Source organism: Cucurbita maxima, unplaced genomic scaffold (genome assembly GCF_002738345.1).
Source record: "Cucurbita maxima cultivar Rimu unplaced genomic scaffold, Cmax_1.0 Cma_Scf00031, whole genome shotgun sequence".
Classification (NCBI taxonomy): Eukaryota; Viridiplantae; Streptophyta; class Magnoliopsida; order Cucurbitales; family Cucurbitaceae; genus Cucurbita; species Cucurbita maxima.
The window spans coordinates 846,261-866,921 of NW_019272047.1; the positions used below are offsets into that span (position 1 = coordinate 846,261).

The 20,661-nt window shown below is 38.1% G+C and overlaps 4 protein-coding genes across 6 annotated transcripts; all 4 read right to left on the reverse strand.

Annotated features, from left to right (window-relative positions):
- Positions 1-2,112: 2,112 nt before the first annotated feature.
- On the reverse strand, positions 2,113-4,966 carry LOC111466464 (probable polygalacturonase At1g80170). The gene is made up of 9 exons (XM_023111129.1): positions 4,585-4,966; positions 4,376-4,504; positions 4,110-4,280; positions 4,010-4,030; positions 3,726-3,933; positions 3,566-3,647; positions 3,358-3,466; positions 2,704-2,820; positions 2,113-2,629 (listed from the first exon to the last, which is right to left on the reverse strand). Exons 1-9 carry the CDS (start codon positions 4,894-4,896, stop codon positions 2,330-2,332), a joined length of 1,449 nt encoding a protein of 482 aa, XP_022966897.1. The 5' UTR covers positions 4,897-4,966; the 3' UTR covers positions 2,113-2,329.
- Positions 4,967-5,835: 869 nt separating this feature from the next.
- LOC111466469 (pyrrolidone-carboxylate peptidase-like) lies at positions 5,836-9,877 on the reverse strand. Its single transcript, XM_023111136.1, has 5 exons — positions 9,667-9,877; positions 8,166-8,509; positions 7,892-7,996; positions 6,329-6,376; positions 5,836-6,254 (listed from the first exon to the last, which is right to left on the reverse strand). The coding sequence occupies exons 2-5, from the start codon at positions 8,418-8,420 to the stop codon at positions 6,015-6,017; spliced, it is 648 nt and encodes a 215-aa protein (XP_022966904.1). The 5' UTR covers positions 8,421-8,509; positions 9,667-9,877; the 3' UTR covers positions 5,836-6,014.
- A 3,973-nt stretch (positions 9,878-13,850) lies between these two features.
- Positions 13,851-14,550, reverse strand: LOC111466472 (ubiquitin-40S ribosomal protein S27a). Its single transcript, XM_023111140.1, has one exon. The coding sequence runs from the start codon at positions 14,491-14,493 to the stop codon at positions 14,023-14,025; it is 471 nt and encodes a 156-aa protein (XP_022966908.1). The 5' UTR covers positions 14,494-14,550; the 3' UTR covers positions 13,851-14,022.
- A 1,737-nt stretch (positions 14,551-16,287) lies between these two features.
- LOC111466467 (signal recognition particle receptor subunit beta-like) lies at positions 16,288-20,003 on the reverse strand. 3 transcript variants are annotated; one of them, XM_023111134.1, is made up of 8 exons: positions 19,864-20,000; positions 19,518-19,778; positions 19,344-19,426; positions 18,325-18,411; positions 17,990-18,138; positions 17,589-17,720; positions 16,621-16,841; positions 16,288-16,543 (listed from the first exon to the last, which is right to left on the reverse strand). In XM_023111134.1, exons 2-7 carry the CDS (start codon positions 19,675-19,677, stop codon positions 16,652-16,654), a joined length of 801 nt encoding a protein of 266 aa, XP_022966902.1. In that variant the 5' UTR covers positions 19,678-19,778; positions 19,864-20,000; the 3' UTR covers positions 16,288-16,543; positions 16,621-16,651. The 3 variants fall into 3 exon arrangements, with proteins under 3 accessions (XP_022966902.1, XP_022966903.1, XP_022966901.1); XM_023111135.1 differs by having other exon boundaries at positions 16,288-16,841; positions 19,518-19,768; positions 19,864-20,003; XM_023111133.1 differs by having other exon boundaries at positions 16,288-16,841.
- Between the last annotated feature and the right edge of the window lie 658 nt (positions 20,004-20,661).

A 20,661-nucleotide genomic window follows, 5' to 3' on the forward strand; every position in this document is an offset into this window, starting at 1 on the left:
CGAGGACGTTTTGCCCGGAAAGGATATAAAGGTGTGAAAACCTCTTCCTAGTAGACACGTAAAAACCTTAAGGGAAACCCGAAAGGAAAAGTCTAAAGAGGATAATATCTACTAGTAATAAAGGTGTGGAAACTTCTTCCAAACAGAGGCAGTTTAAAAAATTGAAAGGAAAGTCTAAAAAGGACCATATCTACCCGAATTGTATAAGGTTTTAAAGAAAAGATTAAATTATAAATTTAAGATTTTATTAAACACTATTTAATTTATATCTAAGAGATTCACAAATTATAAAACTGATAAATACAAAAGGTATACCACAAGCGTCCACTAAAGATACCTTCAGGCTCATGGTAAAAGACATGTGAGCAGTGAGGGGACGTTTGAAGAAAAAGGAATGGCCCATTGAAGATGAGGGATAATGGTCACGAGGTATTTGAAAAAAGTTCGTCCCTTACAGAAAAAGTGGACATTTTTCTTTATCTTTTCTATCAGTTCTGGGTCGCACTTTCTTATCTGCAGGCCCTTCTTGTTCCTTCCTTTTGTTCTTGCCTTGCTTTTAGCTGATTTTATTATTCTACGTGTGGTTAAAGCCTTGCGCTTATCACCTCCATTTCTGTCCCAACTTCATTCTTCCCTTTTAAAAACACCCTTTCTGTCCCTACAATTTGGCCTTATTCCACTCTGAACAAGTAAAGGGACTTTCCTTTGCCAAACCTCTCTCAGTTTGAGATGTACCAAAGGTCAATGCCCTTGAAGTTTAGGACTCTTCGCCAATAAGGGTATGCCTTTGGGGCTCTTCTTCTAAGGGCACTGTCATTGTCACTGCCCACTCTGCCAATAAGGGTATATGCCTAAGCACCTTAGCATTGCTTGTAAGGTCATACTGCCCTTCAAGTTAGCGTTGGATACCAGTAGTTGTTTATTTCCACTCTCTGTTTCTTCAAAAGTGAATTTAGTTTTATGGGGTGTGGGGGTGCGTTTTCTCTATTTCTGTAAGAGCCAAGTCCACCGCCAGTAGATATTATCCATTTTGGTCTCACGATTTTAAAACGCGTCTACTAGAGAGAGGTTTCCACGTCTTTATAAGTAATATTTTGCTCCCCTCTCCAACTAATGTGGGATCTCACAATCCACCCTCTTTGGGGCCAGTGTCATTGCTGGCACACTGCTCGGTATCTAGCTTTGATACCCTTTGTAACAGTCAAAGTCCACCACTAGTAGATATTGTCCGCTTTGGCCCGTTATGTATCGCCGTCAGCCTCACTGTTTTAAAACGCGTCTACTAGGGAGAGGTTTCCATGTTCTTATAAGAAATGTTTCGTTCCCCTCTTCAACCAATGTGAGGGGCTAGCACCTCGCTGGCACACTGTCCTGTGTCTGGCTTTGATACCATTTGTAACAGCCTAAGTCCACCACTAGTAAATATTGTTTGCTTTGGTTCGTTACGTATCGCCTCCAACCTCACGATTTTAAAACGCGTCTACTAGGGAGAAGTTTCCATGTCCTTATAAGACGTGTTTAGTTCCCCTCTCCAACTAATGTGGGGGGCTAGCATCCTCGCTGGCACTCCACCCTGTGTCTGACTCTGATACTATTTGTAACAACCCAATCCCACCTCTAGTAGATATTGTCCGCTTTGGCCCGTTACGTATCGCCGTTAGCCTCACGGTTTTAAAACGCGTCTACTAGGGAGCAGTTTCCACGTCTTATAAGAAACGTTTCATTCCCCTCTTCAACCAACATAGAATCTGACAGTTTCATCGACCATCACTTAGTGGAAGTGCCATTTTGATACAATAAAATTACTCAACTGGACCACTTTGTCTTGTTACATGACTTCTACCGTACGCCATCTTTCCCTTTCTTGAAGTTGAAATTCCACCAGAAACCGCTCTGTTTTCACTTCATTTGTTGGTATTCACATTAAGAATGTTCAGAAAGGAAGACTCAACTTTGATTTGTTTGCTGGGCGTCCAATGTACTCCATTAACAATGTTCCTTCCTCCTCAATCTTCCCCTTAATTGTTACTCATCATTGTCCACTACTACCCATCTTCACATTTTTGTATATTATATAGTTCTTTCTTGGAGTAATGTATATACTACCTATAGTTCAGAGAACAATCAACCATATGATATGAACTTTAGTATTAAAAAAAAAACTTTACTATACACTCAAAATATGTATATGTTCTTCTAGCAGTAGTACAATCCTTTACTTAGTAATCTATATTTCTATTTAGATTCCAAAAGGGTAGGTATAATTGTCTATGCTATGTAAAATTATGATCCTTTTAGTAGTTTAGTACAGATAGACAGGATAACAAGGTCAGAGTTCAGTGTGAACAATGTGCTGCTCAGTAGGGAGTTGGGTTTGATCTTTAGCAGCAAAGTCATTGTCGCTGGAGGTTAGGCAGTCGGCCGATGGGTGCACGACGCCATATCCGAAGCCTTGAGCAGCATGGCAATAGGTCTCCACTGTGCCATCCGTCTTCTCCAAATTGACATTGCTTAGAATTATGTTGCTGCATGGAACACTGTCGCTACAGGCGAATTTCATTGCGTTCTTGCTTGTTGTGGTTCCACTTATGTTCCGGTACATGATTTGGCTTACTTTAATGGCAGATGTCTAACAAAAACAAAAGGCATTAGCCAAACTTTTTCTTAATGATTAGTAGCTGAATATGGATTTGTGGATAATACCTGAGTTTCACAAGCATTAGGAGAGTCACAGTAGAATTGATCTATGATAATTGGGTTCTCAACATCTTGCATTCTCACGTTTTCGAATCGTACGGCACGAACATACCCCGAACCTCCCTATAGCCACATGAACATAGTAGTTTCCCCATTGTTATTGGTTATAATTTCCCATATGGCCAAGACCCACCGCTAGCAGATATTGTCCTCTATAGGCTTTCCCTTTCGGGCTTCTCCTCAAGGATTTAAAACGTGTCTCCTAGGGAAAGGTTTTCACACCCTTATAAAGGGCGTTTTGTTCTCCTCCCCAACTAATGTGGGATTCTCACAATCCACCTCCCTTCGGGGCCCAGCGTCCTTACTAGCACACCGCCTCATGTTTACCCCCTTCAGGGAACAGCCTCTTCGCTGGCACATAGTCCGGTGTCTGGCTCTGATACCATTTGTAACAGCCCAAGCCCACCACTAGGAGATACGACCCTTTTTGGGCTTTCCCTTTCAGGCTTCCTCTCAAGGCTTTAAAATGTGTCTCCTAGGGAAAGGTTTCCACACCCTTATAAAGGATGTTTCGTTCTCCTCTCCAACCAATGTGGATTCTCACACCATATGACCGTGTAAAAATAGTATCAAAGTTGTGTTTAAATCTGTGATTCTAACCTGCCATGTCTTGATTCTAACACCATTTGTTGTCTCTCGTAGGAAGGCAGTGTCTAGCACCACCTTTGACACAATCCCAGCAGAGTTGTCTTTCCCTAAACTTCCAATGCTGATGAACACAGTTTCACAGCAAACAAACAAAGAGAATCGAATTCTAAGACATTGATCTTGTTTTGGAGCTGAATGAAATGAAGCCACTTGTTGATACCTGATCCCATGTCCTGGTCCACATGATATCCCTTTCATTTTGATGCCAGAGCTAGCATTGACAATGGATATGCAATCATCACCTACATATTCATTACACAACCATTCTTAATCAATACACTTTCCAGCCAGTTTAGAGCGTGAAAACACTGGGGTTAAACCTGTAGAAATTTTGCAGTTTTGGACTACGACATTAGTTGATTGAGTGATGTGGATCCCGTCCGTGTTCGGGCTGTCTCCTGGCGATGAGACTCGTACCTCCGTAATCCGAACGGTTTCCGACCGTGCAATGGTGAAATGCATCTGTTGGCTGTTTTGAATAGTAAGGCCTTTTACTCTTATATTTGAACTTGAATCAATGGTTAATGCCTGCAAGAAAAAAACATCAAATCAGAATGTGTTGCACTTGGAAAGATTAAGGTTTTTGAGGTGGTTTTGTCCCTACTGTTGGTGCTCCTTTGCAGGGCTGTAAAAAAAAACCAGAAATGATCAGCATTTGAATTACATAATCTAAGAAACAAGCACTGGAACAGCTCAAAATTTACCCTGGACTTGTTTTTTTTACAGGATTCTGCCCACCATTTCTCACCGGAGCCATCGATTACTCCATCACCTTGAAATGTAGCTGCATTTAGTTTTGTGAATTCCAGCCATTGTCGTGGAAGTTTTGGATCCCATTTCTCTGGTTCATCTGGTGCAATTATTGTTCCTTCAATCTGCAAGGCTAGTTCTATCATTCAACCATGATCTTCCCATTTATTTGGAGAAAAAAAAAAAAACAAAGAAATCCTTATATAATCTTGTGTTTTACCTGGATTATCATACCATCATTACATGGCCCTTTAAAAGTGGTAGCATTCACCAGATATCTCTTTTCTTTTGGCACCAAAAGAACTGATTTTGCAGCGCTGCATGCAGTTTCCCATGCCTTCCTGAAAGCCTGATAGCAAAATAAACACTCTGGTTTAGTATCATCTCTGCCAAAATCATGTTTCCAAAATGGAAATGTTTATATACTACCATGGTATCATCTGTAACTCCATCTCCAACCGCGTCAAAACTATCCACATTCATTAGAGACCGACTACCACGCTCGCTTTTCCACACTGGGATTGCGTATGTGTCCACCACATTGTCGTCCTGTTCTTCAATGTTGAAAGTTTTGAGCTCTTTAACCATGTCGATGTCGCTTTCGGGGTCAATGCTGCAGGAAACTCCATAGGCAATGATCAGCAGGGAAAGCAGGGGAAGCAGGGGAAGCAGGAAGAACTTGTCCATTTTAGTCGACTTGGTTGAAGAGATTACTGAAGTGATTTGTGTTAATGGTATCATTCAATGAAAGAGGTTAGAATTTATAAGGAAAATGAAGAACACATTTTAGTTGGCATATGGCTTTGCTTGAAAGCAGATTAAGAGGAGGTAGCCATTTTCCATTATGTCTACACGTGAAGTAGAAGAGAGAATTTTGAGGTTTCTTTGCTTTACTCTAAAACCAGCGTACCAAATTCAACACCGCCATTGATGCATCCTAGCTATCTCTACTATGAAGTTTCTTCTATGCATGGCAAAATGTTTGACATCAAACCGAGTATTAGCCCATTAGGTCAAACTAGGGTAAGACATTGATTACTATTTCAAGTATCGATAGTTTGTTCTCTCCTCCCACATCGTTAAACTACAAAAAACATGAACGACCATTTATTATGTCTCGTCTTCAATAGCAAAATAGGCACAAGGAAAGAGCAATAGACCGCTTGTAGAGCTTTCTGCAAAAGAGATAAGAAGACTCTTATCGATAAAATTTCCATTTATCCCAGATTTAGGCATCAGTATCCCCGGGCCCCGGGCTCAATCCTAGACAGGCGATGGAAACTACTAAGCTGGAGTGCCAAAGGGTGTTATTCATGTTCAAGCAAGTTTCAACAATACAAGTAAAATTTTAAAAAAAATGGTGATTCATCTGGTAATTGACAGGCTTAGGGTAGTTTATATAGTTACATGGTGGTCAGGTGCTTCCATTCCACAATCCAGACCCACAAAACAGCAAACCAGCGCAAGAGGAAACTGCCTTTGCCTTTGCAAATACGATGTGAAAAGTACTAGATAGATTACAAACATACCCAACGTTATGATTACAAACAAACTACCTTATACAACAGTATCACAGGCCGTACATGGATGAGACAGAACTTGCTAACAGTATCGACATTATCTGATAATATTTATGAAGATTTCCATTCATTATCAACAAATAATAATAATAGCAAAAACTTTTAGCAGAAAACAAGGTTGCTTATCTTTCTTTTTTTGATAGGAGGATAGGGTTCAACGGGCTATAATGATGAAAGTTCCTTGTCAGAAAAGCCCTTACTTGCAAGAAACAGAGTTCACAGCTTGGAAATGAACATTTATAGAATTGAAGGAGCAATCACAGCAACAATACAATTTTTTTAACAAGTAGATGCAATGGCCTCTAAAAGTGAGTGAACGAAACGCATCTGGGTTTCTTTGTCGATTTTTGAAAACAGAGGAACATGAACAAACAAGGATTTGTGACCCTTCTGTTCTGCAAATCTGAGGGAGTGGTAGTATACATAATTGCAAACAAAACGACCCGCGTCGTCCGATAATATCACGTTGTAGCTTTTTGACTTCAACTTCTCTAAGATCGCCAGAGCCGAACATGATGTCTTGAAACAATGATTCACTGTGAGTTTCAATCCAGATTTAAGAGTTTGAAAGGAAAAAGGTAAGAGAGAAGTACCTTTTTAATTATTGAGATTTCCCCATCCTCCAAGACTATGGGAAGTTTCTGGATAATGAAGAACAATGATGAAGAATATATACATGAAAACTAACACAGAATGCATCGAAAACCATGGATATACATTGTCTCTAGTTTTTCTTTTACTTGCATTCGTTCATACTGACATGATTTATTGGTTTCTCTTCAGCAAATTGAAATGATGAGTTATCCAGTACGATGGGAAGACAGATGCAAACAGTTTGTGAGTTCCAGAAGAAATAGAGAGGTAGTTCATCAGATTGGATCCATTTGTTTTCAAGTAAGGGTGCGGAAACTTTTCCCTGACAGACACGTTTTAAAATCTTGAAGGAAAATTTGAGATGGAAAGCCCAAAGAGGACAATATCTACTAGTAGTGGGTTTGGGCTACTACAAATTGTATCAAAGTCAGACACTAGACGATGTGCCAGCAAGGAGGCTAAGCCCCAAAAGAGGGAGGACATGAGACAGTATGCCAACAAGGACGTTGAGCCGCGAAGGAGGTGGATTTGGGGGTCCCACATCGATTGGAGAAAAGAACAAGTGCCAGCAAAGATGCTGGCATGAGGGAGGTGGATTGTGAGATCCCACATTGTTTGGAGAAAAGAACAAAACATTTCTTATAAGGAAGGTGGAAAACTCTCCCTAGCAGACATGTTTTAGAAACCTTGAGGGGAAGCCCGAAAAGGAAAGCCCAAATAGGACAATATCTACTAGTAGTGAGCTTGGGCTGTTACAAATGATATCATAGCCGACATCAAACGATGTACTAGGGAGGTGGCTGAGCCCCAAAAGGGCGTAGACATGAGGCAATATGCTAGCAAGAATGCTGGGCCCCAAAGGGGGTGGATTGAGGGTCCCACATCGATTGGAGAAGGGAACAAGTGCCAGCGAGAACGCTGGACCCCGAAGGGAGGTGGATTGTGAGATCCAACATTGGTTGGAGAGGGGAACAAAACATTTCTTATAAGGGGTGTGGAAAACTCTCCCTAGCAAACACGTTTTAGAAATCTTGAGGGGAAGCCTGAAAAGGAAAGCCTAAAAAAGACATCTACTAGCGGTGAGCTTAGGCTATTACAAATGGTATCAGAGCTAAACACCAAACTATGTGCCAGCGAGTAGGCTGAGCCCCAAAAGGGCGTAGACACGAGGCAATATGCCAGCAAGGACGGTGGGCTCCAAAGGGGGTGGGTTGGAGGTCCCACATCGATTGGAGAAAGGAACAAGTGCCAGCGAGGACGCTGGACCTCAAAGGGGGGTGGATTATGAGATCCCACATTGGTTGGAGAGAGGAACAAAGCATTCCTTATAAGGGGTGTGGAAAACTCTCCCTAGCAGACACGTTTTAAAAACCTCGAAGAGAATCCCACCCAAAGAGGACAATATCTACTAGCAATGGCTTGGGCCGTTACAAATGGTTCACCTACCACAGTTTATTTTCACATTGATTACTGATTTTTTTTTTTTCCTGAAATGTCTATGTTGTTATACAAGGGACTTTTTGAAGACATAAACAGCTCGAGAAGTAAAAGAGAAAATCAACCTGAGGCTGCCATCCGAGTTCGTCTGGATAGCGGAAAGTCGCTTCGTTCACAGCTTGCGATTCAACAGCAAACCTCACTGACCCACTGTTGACCCCCAAGTGAAGCTGAATCAACATCAACGAATCCTTTCCAGGTTTAGTATTCAATCTATGTGTGGTTTATCTTTGTTGGTTAGAAATATTAGCTGAATACACGTTTATAAATGCTATAAATATGTAAGAATTTGTTCAATAAAAGATTACCAAAACAAAAAAGATAGTAAAAAGAACTGACCCATACGACTTTGTTAGTTTCTGTCATGTTTGATATGCCAGAATCCAGAACTTTATAGAGCTCAGTACGAGCACCATCCCCAGCAGCATCTAGAACTGTACAACTTCCAAGGGTAACACCAGCAGGTAGCCCTCTTTCTTCCACGAAAGCCTTCAAGTCATTGACAATGGCCTCTGTAGGATTCTCAGCAACCCCATGGAACTTCTTGAATCCAGTCACGTGAATAGTAACTCCAGCTGGACCTTCAGAACCCATTTCTTTCACTTTAGTGTGCAAACAATTCCCTATTGTTTGTTAATGATTTTCTGCTACCGAGTCCGAGATGAAATGCTATCGAACCTCCCCTAAAAAACCAACCAAAGAATTACTCTTATGTAAAGTCTGATGTAACCGCCCAAATCCACCATTAGTATATGTTGTCATCCTTGGATTTCCCTTTTGGGCTTTCTCTCAAGGTTTTAAAACGCGGGAAAGCCTAGACGAGAAAGCCCAAAGAGGATACTATCTACTAGTGGTGGGGGCTTGGGCTGTTACACATGGTATCATAGCCAGACACCGAGTGGTGTGCTAGCGAGCAAGAATACTCGGTCCCAAAGGGGGTGGATTGTGAGATCCCAGATCGGTTGGGGAGAAGAATAAAACATTTTTTATAAGAGCGTGGAAACCTCTTCTAGCATACACGTTTTAAAAACCTTGAAGAGAAACTCAAAAAGGACAATATCCGTTAGCGGTGGGCTTGGGCTGTTACAAATGGTATCAAAGCCAGACACCGGATGGTGTGCCAGCAAGAATGTTGGGCCCCAAATGGGAGTGGAATGTGAGATCCAACATCGGCTAGAGAGGAGAACAAAACATTTTTTTGTAAGGGTGTGGAAACCTCTCCCTAGCAACCGTGTTTTAAAAACCTTTAGGGGAAGCCCAAAAGGGAAAGCACAAAAATGACAATATTTGATAGCGGTGGGCTTGAGACGTTACATCTAACCCCATCCCGTCCTCCCTTTCCACGAGTCTCTTATATTTGTTAATGTTGAAAGATATAAATGAGATCAAAATTTCATAGAACCAATGAACCCTACAAAACTTCCCCATAATTCAACTAGGAACCATCAGATCAAACTCTTGGGGAAGAACAAAACGTTGACCTAAAGTCAACCCAGAACTTTGCATGGAACAACAATCTTCAAACATTAGAATCTGAAATCAAAATGCATCAAATCTTTTCCATCACTAAAACACAATGATTTGCGACATCGCTAAGAACAGAAAAACATGAAACTAATGAATCAAAGACATAGAAATCGGACTCGTAATTGAATACAATACGATCCGAAGAAGATAACATCAAGATCATGATGAACAGCTTGAAATAAGCCAAAATCATGAGGGCCGGAGTAGAGAAGTTGACCGGATTATAGAATCCCCTTAAGAACAGAGACAAATTAAATTAAAAACAAAATCCTCTCAGAAAAAAGACGAATTCCAGTGGAAGATCGGAACTCACCTTCGACGACGGCGCCGGCAGCTGAAGTTTGCGAGAATTGGAGAGCTCGGTTGGCGGTTTCAGGAGGTGGAGAGGAAAAAATGGCTGCGGGTAGAGCAGAAACTTGATCTGATTCCATCATTAATGAAGCTTCCCAGGCTGTCACGGCGGCGGGATTTATCTATTTTTTTTATTATTATTCTGACGGCGTCTTCGGACATACTCGAATATTAAAAAAGAGTTAATGTTGTCATTTTATCTTCTAAGTTATGGATTTAAGACGGTTGATTAGGAACCATAATCTCAGCCGTCCGTTCGTCCGTTGGTATAATTGTCTGAAGTGGGACCATTTGGATGGGCCCAAATGGGCCCATTTTAGCTAAGCAAAGCGGCTGAATTAGGCCCATTAGTAATTTGAATGATTAATTTTAAATATATATAGTCGAAAAGAATAGTCCTTCTAATCTTTTTCTAATTTTGAATATTCTTTATTTCCATTTAGGAAGCTTCGTAATTACGTTCTTTTAATGTGGAACTTGTCTTTTGTTTTTTCTTTTTCGTTCACGGGATCTTTTCAGTTTTATTGATTTTGTTCGAAATTTTTAGATTTATTTATGACCCTCGAAGAGTCGTATGAGATGAAAATCTTATGTATTGTTCTATAAAATATTACGTTTCATTAATTATGATTATCTAGCCATTTGAATACCGATGATATAGTTAGACTCAAAATATGATTTTTGGGATGAAATTTGAAAATCTCATATCGATGGGAGAGAGGAACGAAACATTCCTTAAAAGGGTGTGGAAACCTTTCTCTTGCAAATGCGTTTTAGAGGAGAACGAAACATTCCTTACAAGGGTGTAGAAGTCTTTCTCTTGCAGTCACGTTTTAGAACTGTAATGTGAGACCGATAACAATATGTAACGGCCAAAACAGATAGTATTTGTTACTGATGAGCTTGAATGGTTACAAATGGTAACAATTACATGCCATTAGATTTTCGTTAGATTTTCTTTTCATTCACTGGATCTCTTCTGTTTCATTGATTTTGTTCGGAACTTCCTTTTTCTCCAAAAAAAAAAAAAAAGGAAATCTAACAGGATCGTTAGATTTACTTATGACCATCAAAGTGCAAAATAAAATGAGAATCTTATGTATGGTTCTATGATAGTAGTGATTCAATCATTAGTTACAATTATCTAGCCGTTTGAATACTGTTGATACAATTAGACTCAAAATATGGTTTTTGGGATGAAATTTGAAGATCTCACATCGATTGTAGAGGAGAACAAAACATTCCTTACAAGGGTGTGGAAACCTCTCCCTTGTAAACGCGTTTTAAAATCATGACGTTGATGACAATCCGTAACGGCCAAAATAAATAATACATGTTAGCGATGGACTTGAATTGTTAAAAATGATATCAGAACTATACCATCATTCAAGAGTCCAAAACATCTTCAAAGTCTTTACCACATTGCGAGAAAGAGAAGACAGAAAATGGAGAGGAACATGAGCGCCCTTCATCATGTTGACAGAAAGGAGACTTGAGAAGTGGCCACACATCATCGTCACCGACACCGACATCGACAAGCAGCACGGCACGCTGACTTGCATTTCCCGATGAAAGGACAAACCAAAAGAAGAATCATTAACAGAATTAGCTGAATAACAACAAAGAACACCAACTTACCGACAAAGTGGTGTGCACATAACAAATCTGTTCAGGCAGTTCAAAGAGATGGTTGATTGTTTCATAATCAAAACCTCTTTGGGTCAATGGCTTAGAAGGAGGAAAGCTAAGCAGAGAGGTTTCTAAGTAAGAAGACGAGCTCCAAAACTTGTCATATTTGCTGCGACATTAAAGTTTCAATGTGTTATTAAATGTGGGAATGACAAACCATTTTTATAAGGGTATGAAAACATCTTCCTAATAGAACCATTTGTAAGGCTAACGACGATACGTAACAAGCCAAAACGGACTATGTGCCAACTCTGGATCCCAAAGGAATATATTGTGAGATCTCACATTAGTTGGAGAGAAGTATTTCTTATAAAGATGTGAAAACCTCTCAAGAAGCATTTTGAACCCATGAGACTGACATCATACACAATGGATCAAAACAGACAACATCTACTAATGTTAGATTAGAGTTCTAACATTGAGATCAAAGTTCAGCGTTCAAAGTTCAAAAAATTAAATGAATAAAGTTGGATCCGAATGAGATATTTCATACAACTTAATAAAAGTATCAGAGTATTAATAATAAAGGTTCCCTCCAAACAAAACTAAGGTATTACAAGAGATACCTTCGCTACTTATAAAAGTATCAATCGAACAACATATGGACAATCATTCAACAAACCATTTCAATCATTATAAGCAAATTCAAACTTGCCAAATATGCATGCAATCTATAGAACAATTTTAGGACATCAAATCAATCAAAATATTTTTCAGAACATAAAAAAAAAGACCTTGCCTAAAACGTTAACAATCTAATCTGCCCAATTTTCATAAGAAATTTGGGGAAATAGGGTTGTTAATTAGATTACAAAAAACAACAATGAAATCTGCCAAGATTCATGCTTTTCAATACAAATTACAGTACCAAACATTCGTTCAACAAACATTCGTTCAACAAACAATTTTATAACATTTAAACAAACAATTAAACCAGAAACAATGAGTTCCAAGATTTTTACAAAGCTAAAAAGAAGTAATACCCAGATCAGTTCTAGGCTTCCGGGGTATGGAAACAGTATAGATTACTAGCATAAATAGGTCAGCTGACAGAATTCAAATCAATTTCAGTTCATAAATTCAAGGCATCAAAGAATCTGCAAAGACTTAAGTTCGCATACAATCAACTGAAGAACACACAGATTGAGGGTTTCTATAGCTTAAATCAGCCACAGATGATTAAGAGCAGTAGAATATACAGATCAGAAATAGTAGTGTTGACGAAACAAAGAACAAGTTCTGTACTTAAAATTCTCAGATATTGGTCCTGGAGTAAGCAATTACAAAGTTCATCACAAAAGCACCTTAATTGAACTCAGATAAACGTGAACATAATGCATCACTGCTACCAAGCACAACAGCTAAAACAAGAATCAAACAACTTCTCGACTCTTCTAATACAAAGATACACAAATCCGTGAGAAAAGAAAAATGCAAGCACATTGATCAATCGATGAAAATTTGGCGGTCAAAATTGCTTATTTCTAGCAGCAAATCATATTAATTTGGTCACAATGGTGAACATAGATATGCCCAGTCCAGAGTCGATCAAATACTTGCTGATAAGAGACCCAAGAAGACAATAGAACAGTTTCAAACTACATAACATACGAGACCCAAGTACTAAGTCATGGATACAGGCCACAATATCTTGTGTAGTTGCAAATTTACTGATGCATACAGCAATGACAATGGAGAAAGATGTGAACATCTGGATCGTTGAAGATTCAAATTACGCACAAGAACGATTAACATAAATAAACATAAAAACAGACTTAAGAACTACTAAACATCACATCTTACTAATCGTACAGAGAACAGCAGCAATATCTTTCAGCACAAATATATGAAGTTAACGAGAAGGCATATAAACAATGAAACTAAGAACCAAATGAAACATTATGTCAAGGATAAGAATCGAAAAATACTAAGTATGTGGATCTTACTGAAAACGGTAGTAAAGAGACATTAAGAAATTAAAATCCATGTCAAAAACTGAACTCCCAATATCTTTCAGCACAAATATATGAAGTTAACGAGAAGGCATATAAACAATGAAACTAAGAACCAAATGAAACATTATGTCAAGGATAAGAATCGAAAAATACTAAGTATGTGGATCTTACTGAAAACGGTAGTAAAGAGACATTAAGAAATTAAAATCCATGTCAAAAACTGAACTCCCAATATCTTTCAGCACAAATATATGAAGTTAACGAGAAGGCATATAAACAATGAAACTAAGAACCAAATGAAACATTATGTCAAGGATAAGAATCGAAAAATACTAAGTATGTGGATCTTACTGAAAACGGTAGTAAAGAGACATTAAGAAATTAAAATCCATGTCAAAAACTGAACTCCCAATATCTTTCAGCACAAATATATGAAGTTAACGAGAAGGCATATAAACAATGAAACTAAGAACCAAATGAAACATTATGTCAAGGATAAGAATCGAAAAATACTAAGTATGTGGATCTTACTGAAAACGGTAGTAGAGAGACATTAAGAAATTAAAATCCATGTCAAAAACTGAACTCCACAAGCTGGAGTAGAAATTCTAGATAAATTCAACAACATAAAACGTTTAGATAAAACAAAAGCATGATGAAAAACAACGATAAACCTAATCACCACCAGCTTTGTTGTAAACGTAGGTCAAACCACATTTACCACAGTAGTGGCGGTCAAAGTGGTTAGCCATGAAAGTTCCAGCGCCGCACTCTGCATTAGGGCACTCTTTCCTCAGCCTCTGTACCTTTCCAGAGTCATCGACCTTGTAGAACTGGAGAACGGCGAGCTTGACCTTCTTATGCTTGTGCTTGATCTTCTTCGGCTTGGTGTAGGTTTTCTTCTTACGCTTCTTGGCGCCTCCCCTGAGGCGGAGAACAAGGTGAAGCGTGGATTCCTTCTGGATGTTGTAGTCGGCGAGGGTTCGGCCGTCCTCAAGCTGCTTTCCGGCGAAAATCAGACGCTGCTGGTCCGGGGGAATTCCCTCCTTGTCCTGGATCTTGGCCTTGACATTGTCGATGGTATCGGAGCTCTCGACCTCGAGGGTGATGGTCTTACCCGTTAGGGTTTTCACGAAAATCTGCATGGTTGGAAGGCTTGGTTGCAGAGCCCCCCACGGCAGAATTGGAGTAACGAGGGTTTGGGTGAAGAATGATTGCCTTTTATAGGTGGGCGTTGTCCTTCTAGGGTTTCTGGGATCCTTTTTAATTGAGAATAATATTATAATATAATTTTCAAATCCAAAATTTTATAATATTTACGTTTTTCTTCTGCGTTTTATTTGTGAAGGTCTGCGTTTCAACCTAAAATAACAATATTGATATATTTATTTTCAAATATTTAATTAAGATTTAATTTGAATAAACAATAAAAATAATTATGAATTTAAATAAAAAATAAAACTAAATATACGTGAATATAATTGTATGTTAAGTAAAAATATATATTTTAATTTATTCGATTCAATTCAATCTATTTTTACCGAACAACTCAACCCATAAAATTTCTATTTATTTTAACTCAACCTAACGTAAATAAGTTTATAACTTAACCCGAACCATGGGTTGGGTTAATTGAATATTTTTGGTCATCACCCTGGGTTAAACGGATATCATTTTCGCAAAAATTCATAGGCAACAATTTAATTATTAAACTTTTAATTGGTAGGAATTTAGACTTTTTATTTTGTTAAATTTGTAACAATTTCATTAAATCATAATAATAATAGATATTAAATCGTTACAAATTAAAAAATATTGTGAATAAATTGGTAGATACTAAACTAAATTATTATTTTTCTAATTTTTAAAATTAAAAAGAATTATATACTCATGATCATTGATGTATTTGAAATTGATACATAGCTTATTGATATAAAAAATGATGTTAACATGATCCACAAACGTGTGTGCCTCAAATGAATACTAATTGTTGTTGAATATAATTTTGATATATTTGAAATATTAATAAAATTATACACATATTTGTTGATACACACAGATTTTCCCTCGTTTATTGATGATCGATACTGTTAATATACTTTTCTAAAAAAACCATTAAAATGATACACTCGAGTTACTTTAAATGAATGTAGGTTGATATCTTATATGATGTCGATATACTGAATATTACTAAAATGATACCCTCATGCTTCACCTGAAATGAACGGATGTATCTAATATCACGTTGTTACTAAAAAATTACTAAAATAATACACCCATGTTTTAGCTGAAATGAATTACAATTAGTATCAGATATACTATGAAAAATTTAGACACAAAAAAATTTAGACTCGATCATATCTATCTGGAGCAATTGCATGTATGACAATCTAACATTAGAAAAGGAAAGAAAAGAAAAAATAGCAAATCAAGCACAAGCTAAGAGTATTTTCAAATATAGCACAATGAATAAATACATCTCGTCACAAGTCTACCAGTGATTTCAATCTATGAATGACCGAGGACTATCATGGTTTATAAGAGATAGACCTCTCGCATTAAGGTCCACCATGGCTTGTTTGCACACCCAACGGCTATTATATTTAATATTGACATACTATTTCGACATATCTCAAAGTTGTTAGTCTTTCCACAATAGACATCTATTAATGATAAATCCATCACTAGCCAAGATCTATCAACGATAAACTCTCAATCATTGATGTTTATCATTGACAATCAATATTTTGTTAGTAATAGACATAAAGAATAGACTACCAAACACGTAGAAATGATCGCTAAAAAACCTAAAAATAGTCTATCAGTAATAGAAAACTACCGACATGGTCAGTAAAATAAAAATAGTCTATTGATAATAGACCGTTCTTATGATATACTATTATTAGTGATTATAATCTATCAACGATAGGCGTGGGTAAAAAAAGAACGTTTGAATATGCATTTGAAAATGTGAAGGACAAAATTGTCATATTTACAAATATAGCAACCAAGGTTGACACCTATTGATTTTAAGTGTACCAGAACACAAAGCAACAACATCTCAAATTCTATTATTTAAGCAAACATCGTTTTTTTGGCTTTCTATGACATTGTATGACTGTTTCCCACTATACTTAAGGTGTTTTATCAACAAGGGAAGAAGGCATGGACATACAATTTCTTCGGTCTTATGCACTACAAAAAAATGGGATGCAATTCGGAAATCTCAAGCACAAATATTGTAGTTTATATTGAAAAGGGAAAAAGAGTACCAGTCATCATGTAGAATCGAAGATAGAGGCTCTAGGACTTCACGTTTTCCCTTATAAATTGCTCCACCTCAGATACTTCACCTGTTAATCCAGAGGCTTCAGCAACTGAAACTTTGTTATGGCACTGTGTGAACGAAAATGCTTTCCCAGGTACCCCGATGTTGAAGTCATTCGAGATATCGGCATCTGAGATTGCGCTTCTTGATACTCGTAATTTGTCGCTGTACAATCGTAGAAGACATAAGGTTGGGAATTGAAATCACATTATAATCAATGTATGGCAGATAATAATTGTAACAGCCTAAGTCCACCGCTTGCAGATATTGTCCTCTTTGAGTTTTCCCTTTTGGGCTTCCCCCAAGGTTTTAAAATGTGTCTGCTAGGGAAAGGTTTCCACAGGTTTATAAGGAATGTTTCGCTCCCCTCTCCAACCGATGTGGGATCTCACAATCCACCCCCTTGAGGGCCTAGTGTCCTTGCTGGCACACCGCCCAGTGTCTGGCTTTGATACCATTTGTAACAGTCTAAACTCACCGCTAGCAAATATTGTCCTCTCTTTTGGCCTTTCCCTTCTGGGTTTCCCCTAAGATTTTAAATCGTGTCTGCTAAGGAGAGGTTTCCACCCCTTATAAAGAATGTTTCGTTCCCCTCTCTAACCGATGTAGGATCTCATAATTGGGAAGGCCTAGCATCCCCGCTAGCACACCACCCGGTGTCTAGCTCTGATACCATTTGTAAAAGCCCAAGCCCACCACTAGCATATATGGTCCTCTTTGGGCTTTCCCTTCTGGGCTTCCCCCAAGGTTTTAAAACGCATCTATTAGAGAGAGGTTTTCACACCCTTATAAGGAATGCTTCGTTTCCCTACGTGGGATCTCACAAACACAATCTCCAGTCCAGTTTTCAGTAGTTTGCTTAACAGATAATGAAAAGAATGCTCCTATTATGGAGAGAGTTGAAAGCCTTACATCTCTTTTTCCATCTGCCGATTGATAAACTCCTTTGTGTGGGCTGTCACCTTGTCTGTTTTATTGCATAGTATCAGGACAGGGATCTTCTTCTTCACGACACTCGCATTAGTCAGGATGTCATAGAGGTACCTTCAAGAGAGATTGAATTAGATTTAACAAATGACGTGAGACATTTATTTCGGAGCTCGTTTCGTGTACTTGAGCACGACACACGTGAGTGCTTATGTTGCAAAGAACATGCTTTCTATTATGAAATAGGATGTTTTCCAGGAAGAGGAATGTGAGAACTAGGGAGACTCGAGCTCGTGTTACACAACCATGCAGGACTCGGAAGGGTGTGAAAACTGGACTGGAGAGGGTGTTTGTGAAGAAAAAGTCGGAGAGGACTAATCCCTTACTCTGAGGCTGCACGACAGTTGGGTAAAAGATCCAAAGCATCCACCACAAAGACTACACCAGCTGCTTGAGGCAAGAAGTCATCTAGTTTGGCTCGAAGACGAGAGTGTCCAGGGACATCAATAAGATGAACAGGCTTCAGTTTGTCCTTCTACCGAGGCAAACAAAGAGAAAAATATCTGTCAGTTTATGTCTGATCAAGTAATGTAAGAAAAATGTTAAAGACTGCTGAAAACAGAAACCACTCAGCGTTGTTCGTATTAGTTTCAAAGCAGTAATGAATCAGAAGTCGAGCATATTCTAATTTCCTGAAAATCCGTTCGAGAAAACAAATTACCTTCGGTATTTCAGAATGAAGCACAAAAGTGCCCTCATTGGGTTCCATTGATGTAGCAGTACCCTGATGAGAAGAACCATCACGAAGCTGCAAAGGCATAAAAACATCATAAATGATAGCAGAACATCTAAGAAGCTATAGAGCATCACCATAAACCCAATAGGATTTATGCTTCGTCTTCAATTATACATAACATTATCAGCATCCAATCAATCATTAAATTAAACTTTGAAATGTCGAGTACATCAAACACCGTGATCCATAACACAAAGCCAAAGGCGTGCACAGACACTGTTTTACAAACTTCTTAACAGACCTTGAAGAATAGGTCGAGAACAGAAGGGGCATTCTTATATGCAAAGGGGACAGAGTTCCAAAATAACATTAGTGCATTTAAGGCTACTTCTTGAAGAGATGGTGCAGAAACACAACTAATGCATAAACTCATATCACTCATATCGTAAAAGGCTTAATCATTCAATTCGAACAAAAGTAAACGAAGTATGCAAATGTAACAGCCCAAACCCACCACTAGCAAATATTGTTCGCTTTGACTCGCTACGTATCGTCGTCAGTCTCACGGTTTTAAAACGCGTCTTCTAGGGAGAGGTTTTCACGCCCTTATAAAAAATGTTTCATTTCCCCTCTCCAACTGACCAATGTGGTATCTCACAATCCACCCCCCTTGGGGCGCAGCATCCTCGCTAGCACACCATTCGGTGTCTGACTCTAATACCATTTGTAACAGCTCAAACCCACCGCTAGCAAATATTATTCGTTTTGACTCATTACGTATCATCATCAGTCTTACCGTTTTAAAAAAAAAAATGCAACTACTAGGGAGAAATTTCCACACCCTTATAAGAATTGTTTCGTTCCCCTCTCCAACCGATGAGGGATCTCACAGCTAAAGACTAATGAATCAAATATCCCAGGCCAATCATTTCAAGTTGTCAAATTCTCGATAAATTAACAGGGCAGGTTCTTTTAATGAACAAACCAGTAATGCATAGGCTTACTTGATAGAAAAGAACAGTTTTCCCACTTCCACTGAGCCCACTAAGTACAACAGTATTCGATTTTCTGCCCTTGAACAAGCGAGCTGCAGAGCGGAGGGGAATCAATTTCAAATTCCAAATTTCTTCGCGATATACAATTACAGAAAGCGATTATCAGATAAAGAGGAGACTCACTGAATAAGAGAAGTAGAGTCGTCAATAACAACACACCAACTCCAACGTAGAGTTGAATTGGGGGAATTTGGCGAACAATCTCCGAACCTTGTTCCATCCATTGCTCCATCTGGACCTTCAATTGATCCACCTGAACCTTCCACAGCTCCATACCGTCCATTATTCAACCTTTTTTGTCAATATACTCCAGAAATTCAAGTCTTCAAATTGAGCCACAAGTTTTCAGTCAAAATTTCCTCGTTCCCCAAGGTCTGTACGACCCTATGTCCAGACAAAATCAATCGGCCACATTAGAAGGAACCCACGAAACATAGATCACGAAATGAAGAATCGAGGAAAATAATACCTGATCCAATAATTCCGCTGCAAATCAGAATTGCGATGAGAATCAAATTGGGGGATGAATGAAATTACCCAACAAGCTCGTGGCAAGCCGTAGAAGGCCAGTAGGAATTCTTTCCCTTTCTTCTTTTTTTTATTTTTTATTTTTTTTTTCTATTTTAGATTTTCATTTTCTTCCTCTAAAATTTTCTAAAACTCCCACGTGCAAAGCAATTTTCACGTTTCACACAGAAATAAACACACGTGTGGTAACAAAATTCTTCCTTTATTTTTACAGTAAACCATTTTTTATATAATTTAAACAACATATTTCTTTTTTTATTTTTTTATTTTTTAATATAACTTCTACTTAAAAATATAAAACATAATATATATATATATATATATATATATATATATATTTTATAAGTAAAAATATTAAATAATTTGAACGTAATTTCAAGCCATGTATATCTTAACCTGTGGTTGGTGAAAACGAAACGCGATCTTCAATTACATGTGACTCTAAAATGTCTTCATTTTGTTGTCAACATCTACGGTCGAGTGTATTAGGTTCAGTCATACAATGCTCAAGATCGATAAGTTCGGTTCAATTTCTATTAATTGAAAATCAGATGAAAAATTCTTAAAAAAAAAGTCAACTCTCTCGAGAAGTCAACTATTTCGAATAGTCTTGCTGGCACGATGAATTTAACTTCCTACCATAATAGGTTGGCTCAAACTAAATCTACCTTTAAAATTTAAGCTATAAAAATACAAATACAAATGTAGTTAATTTGGTACCTTATTTAAAATTTTAAAA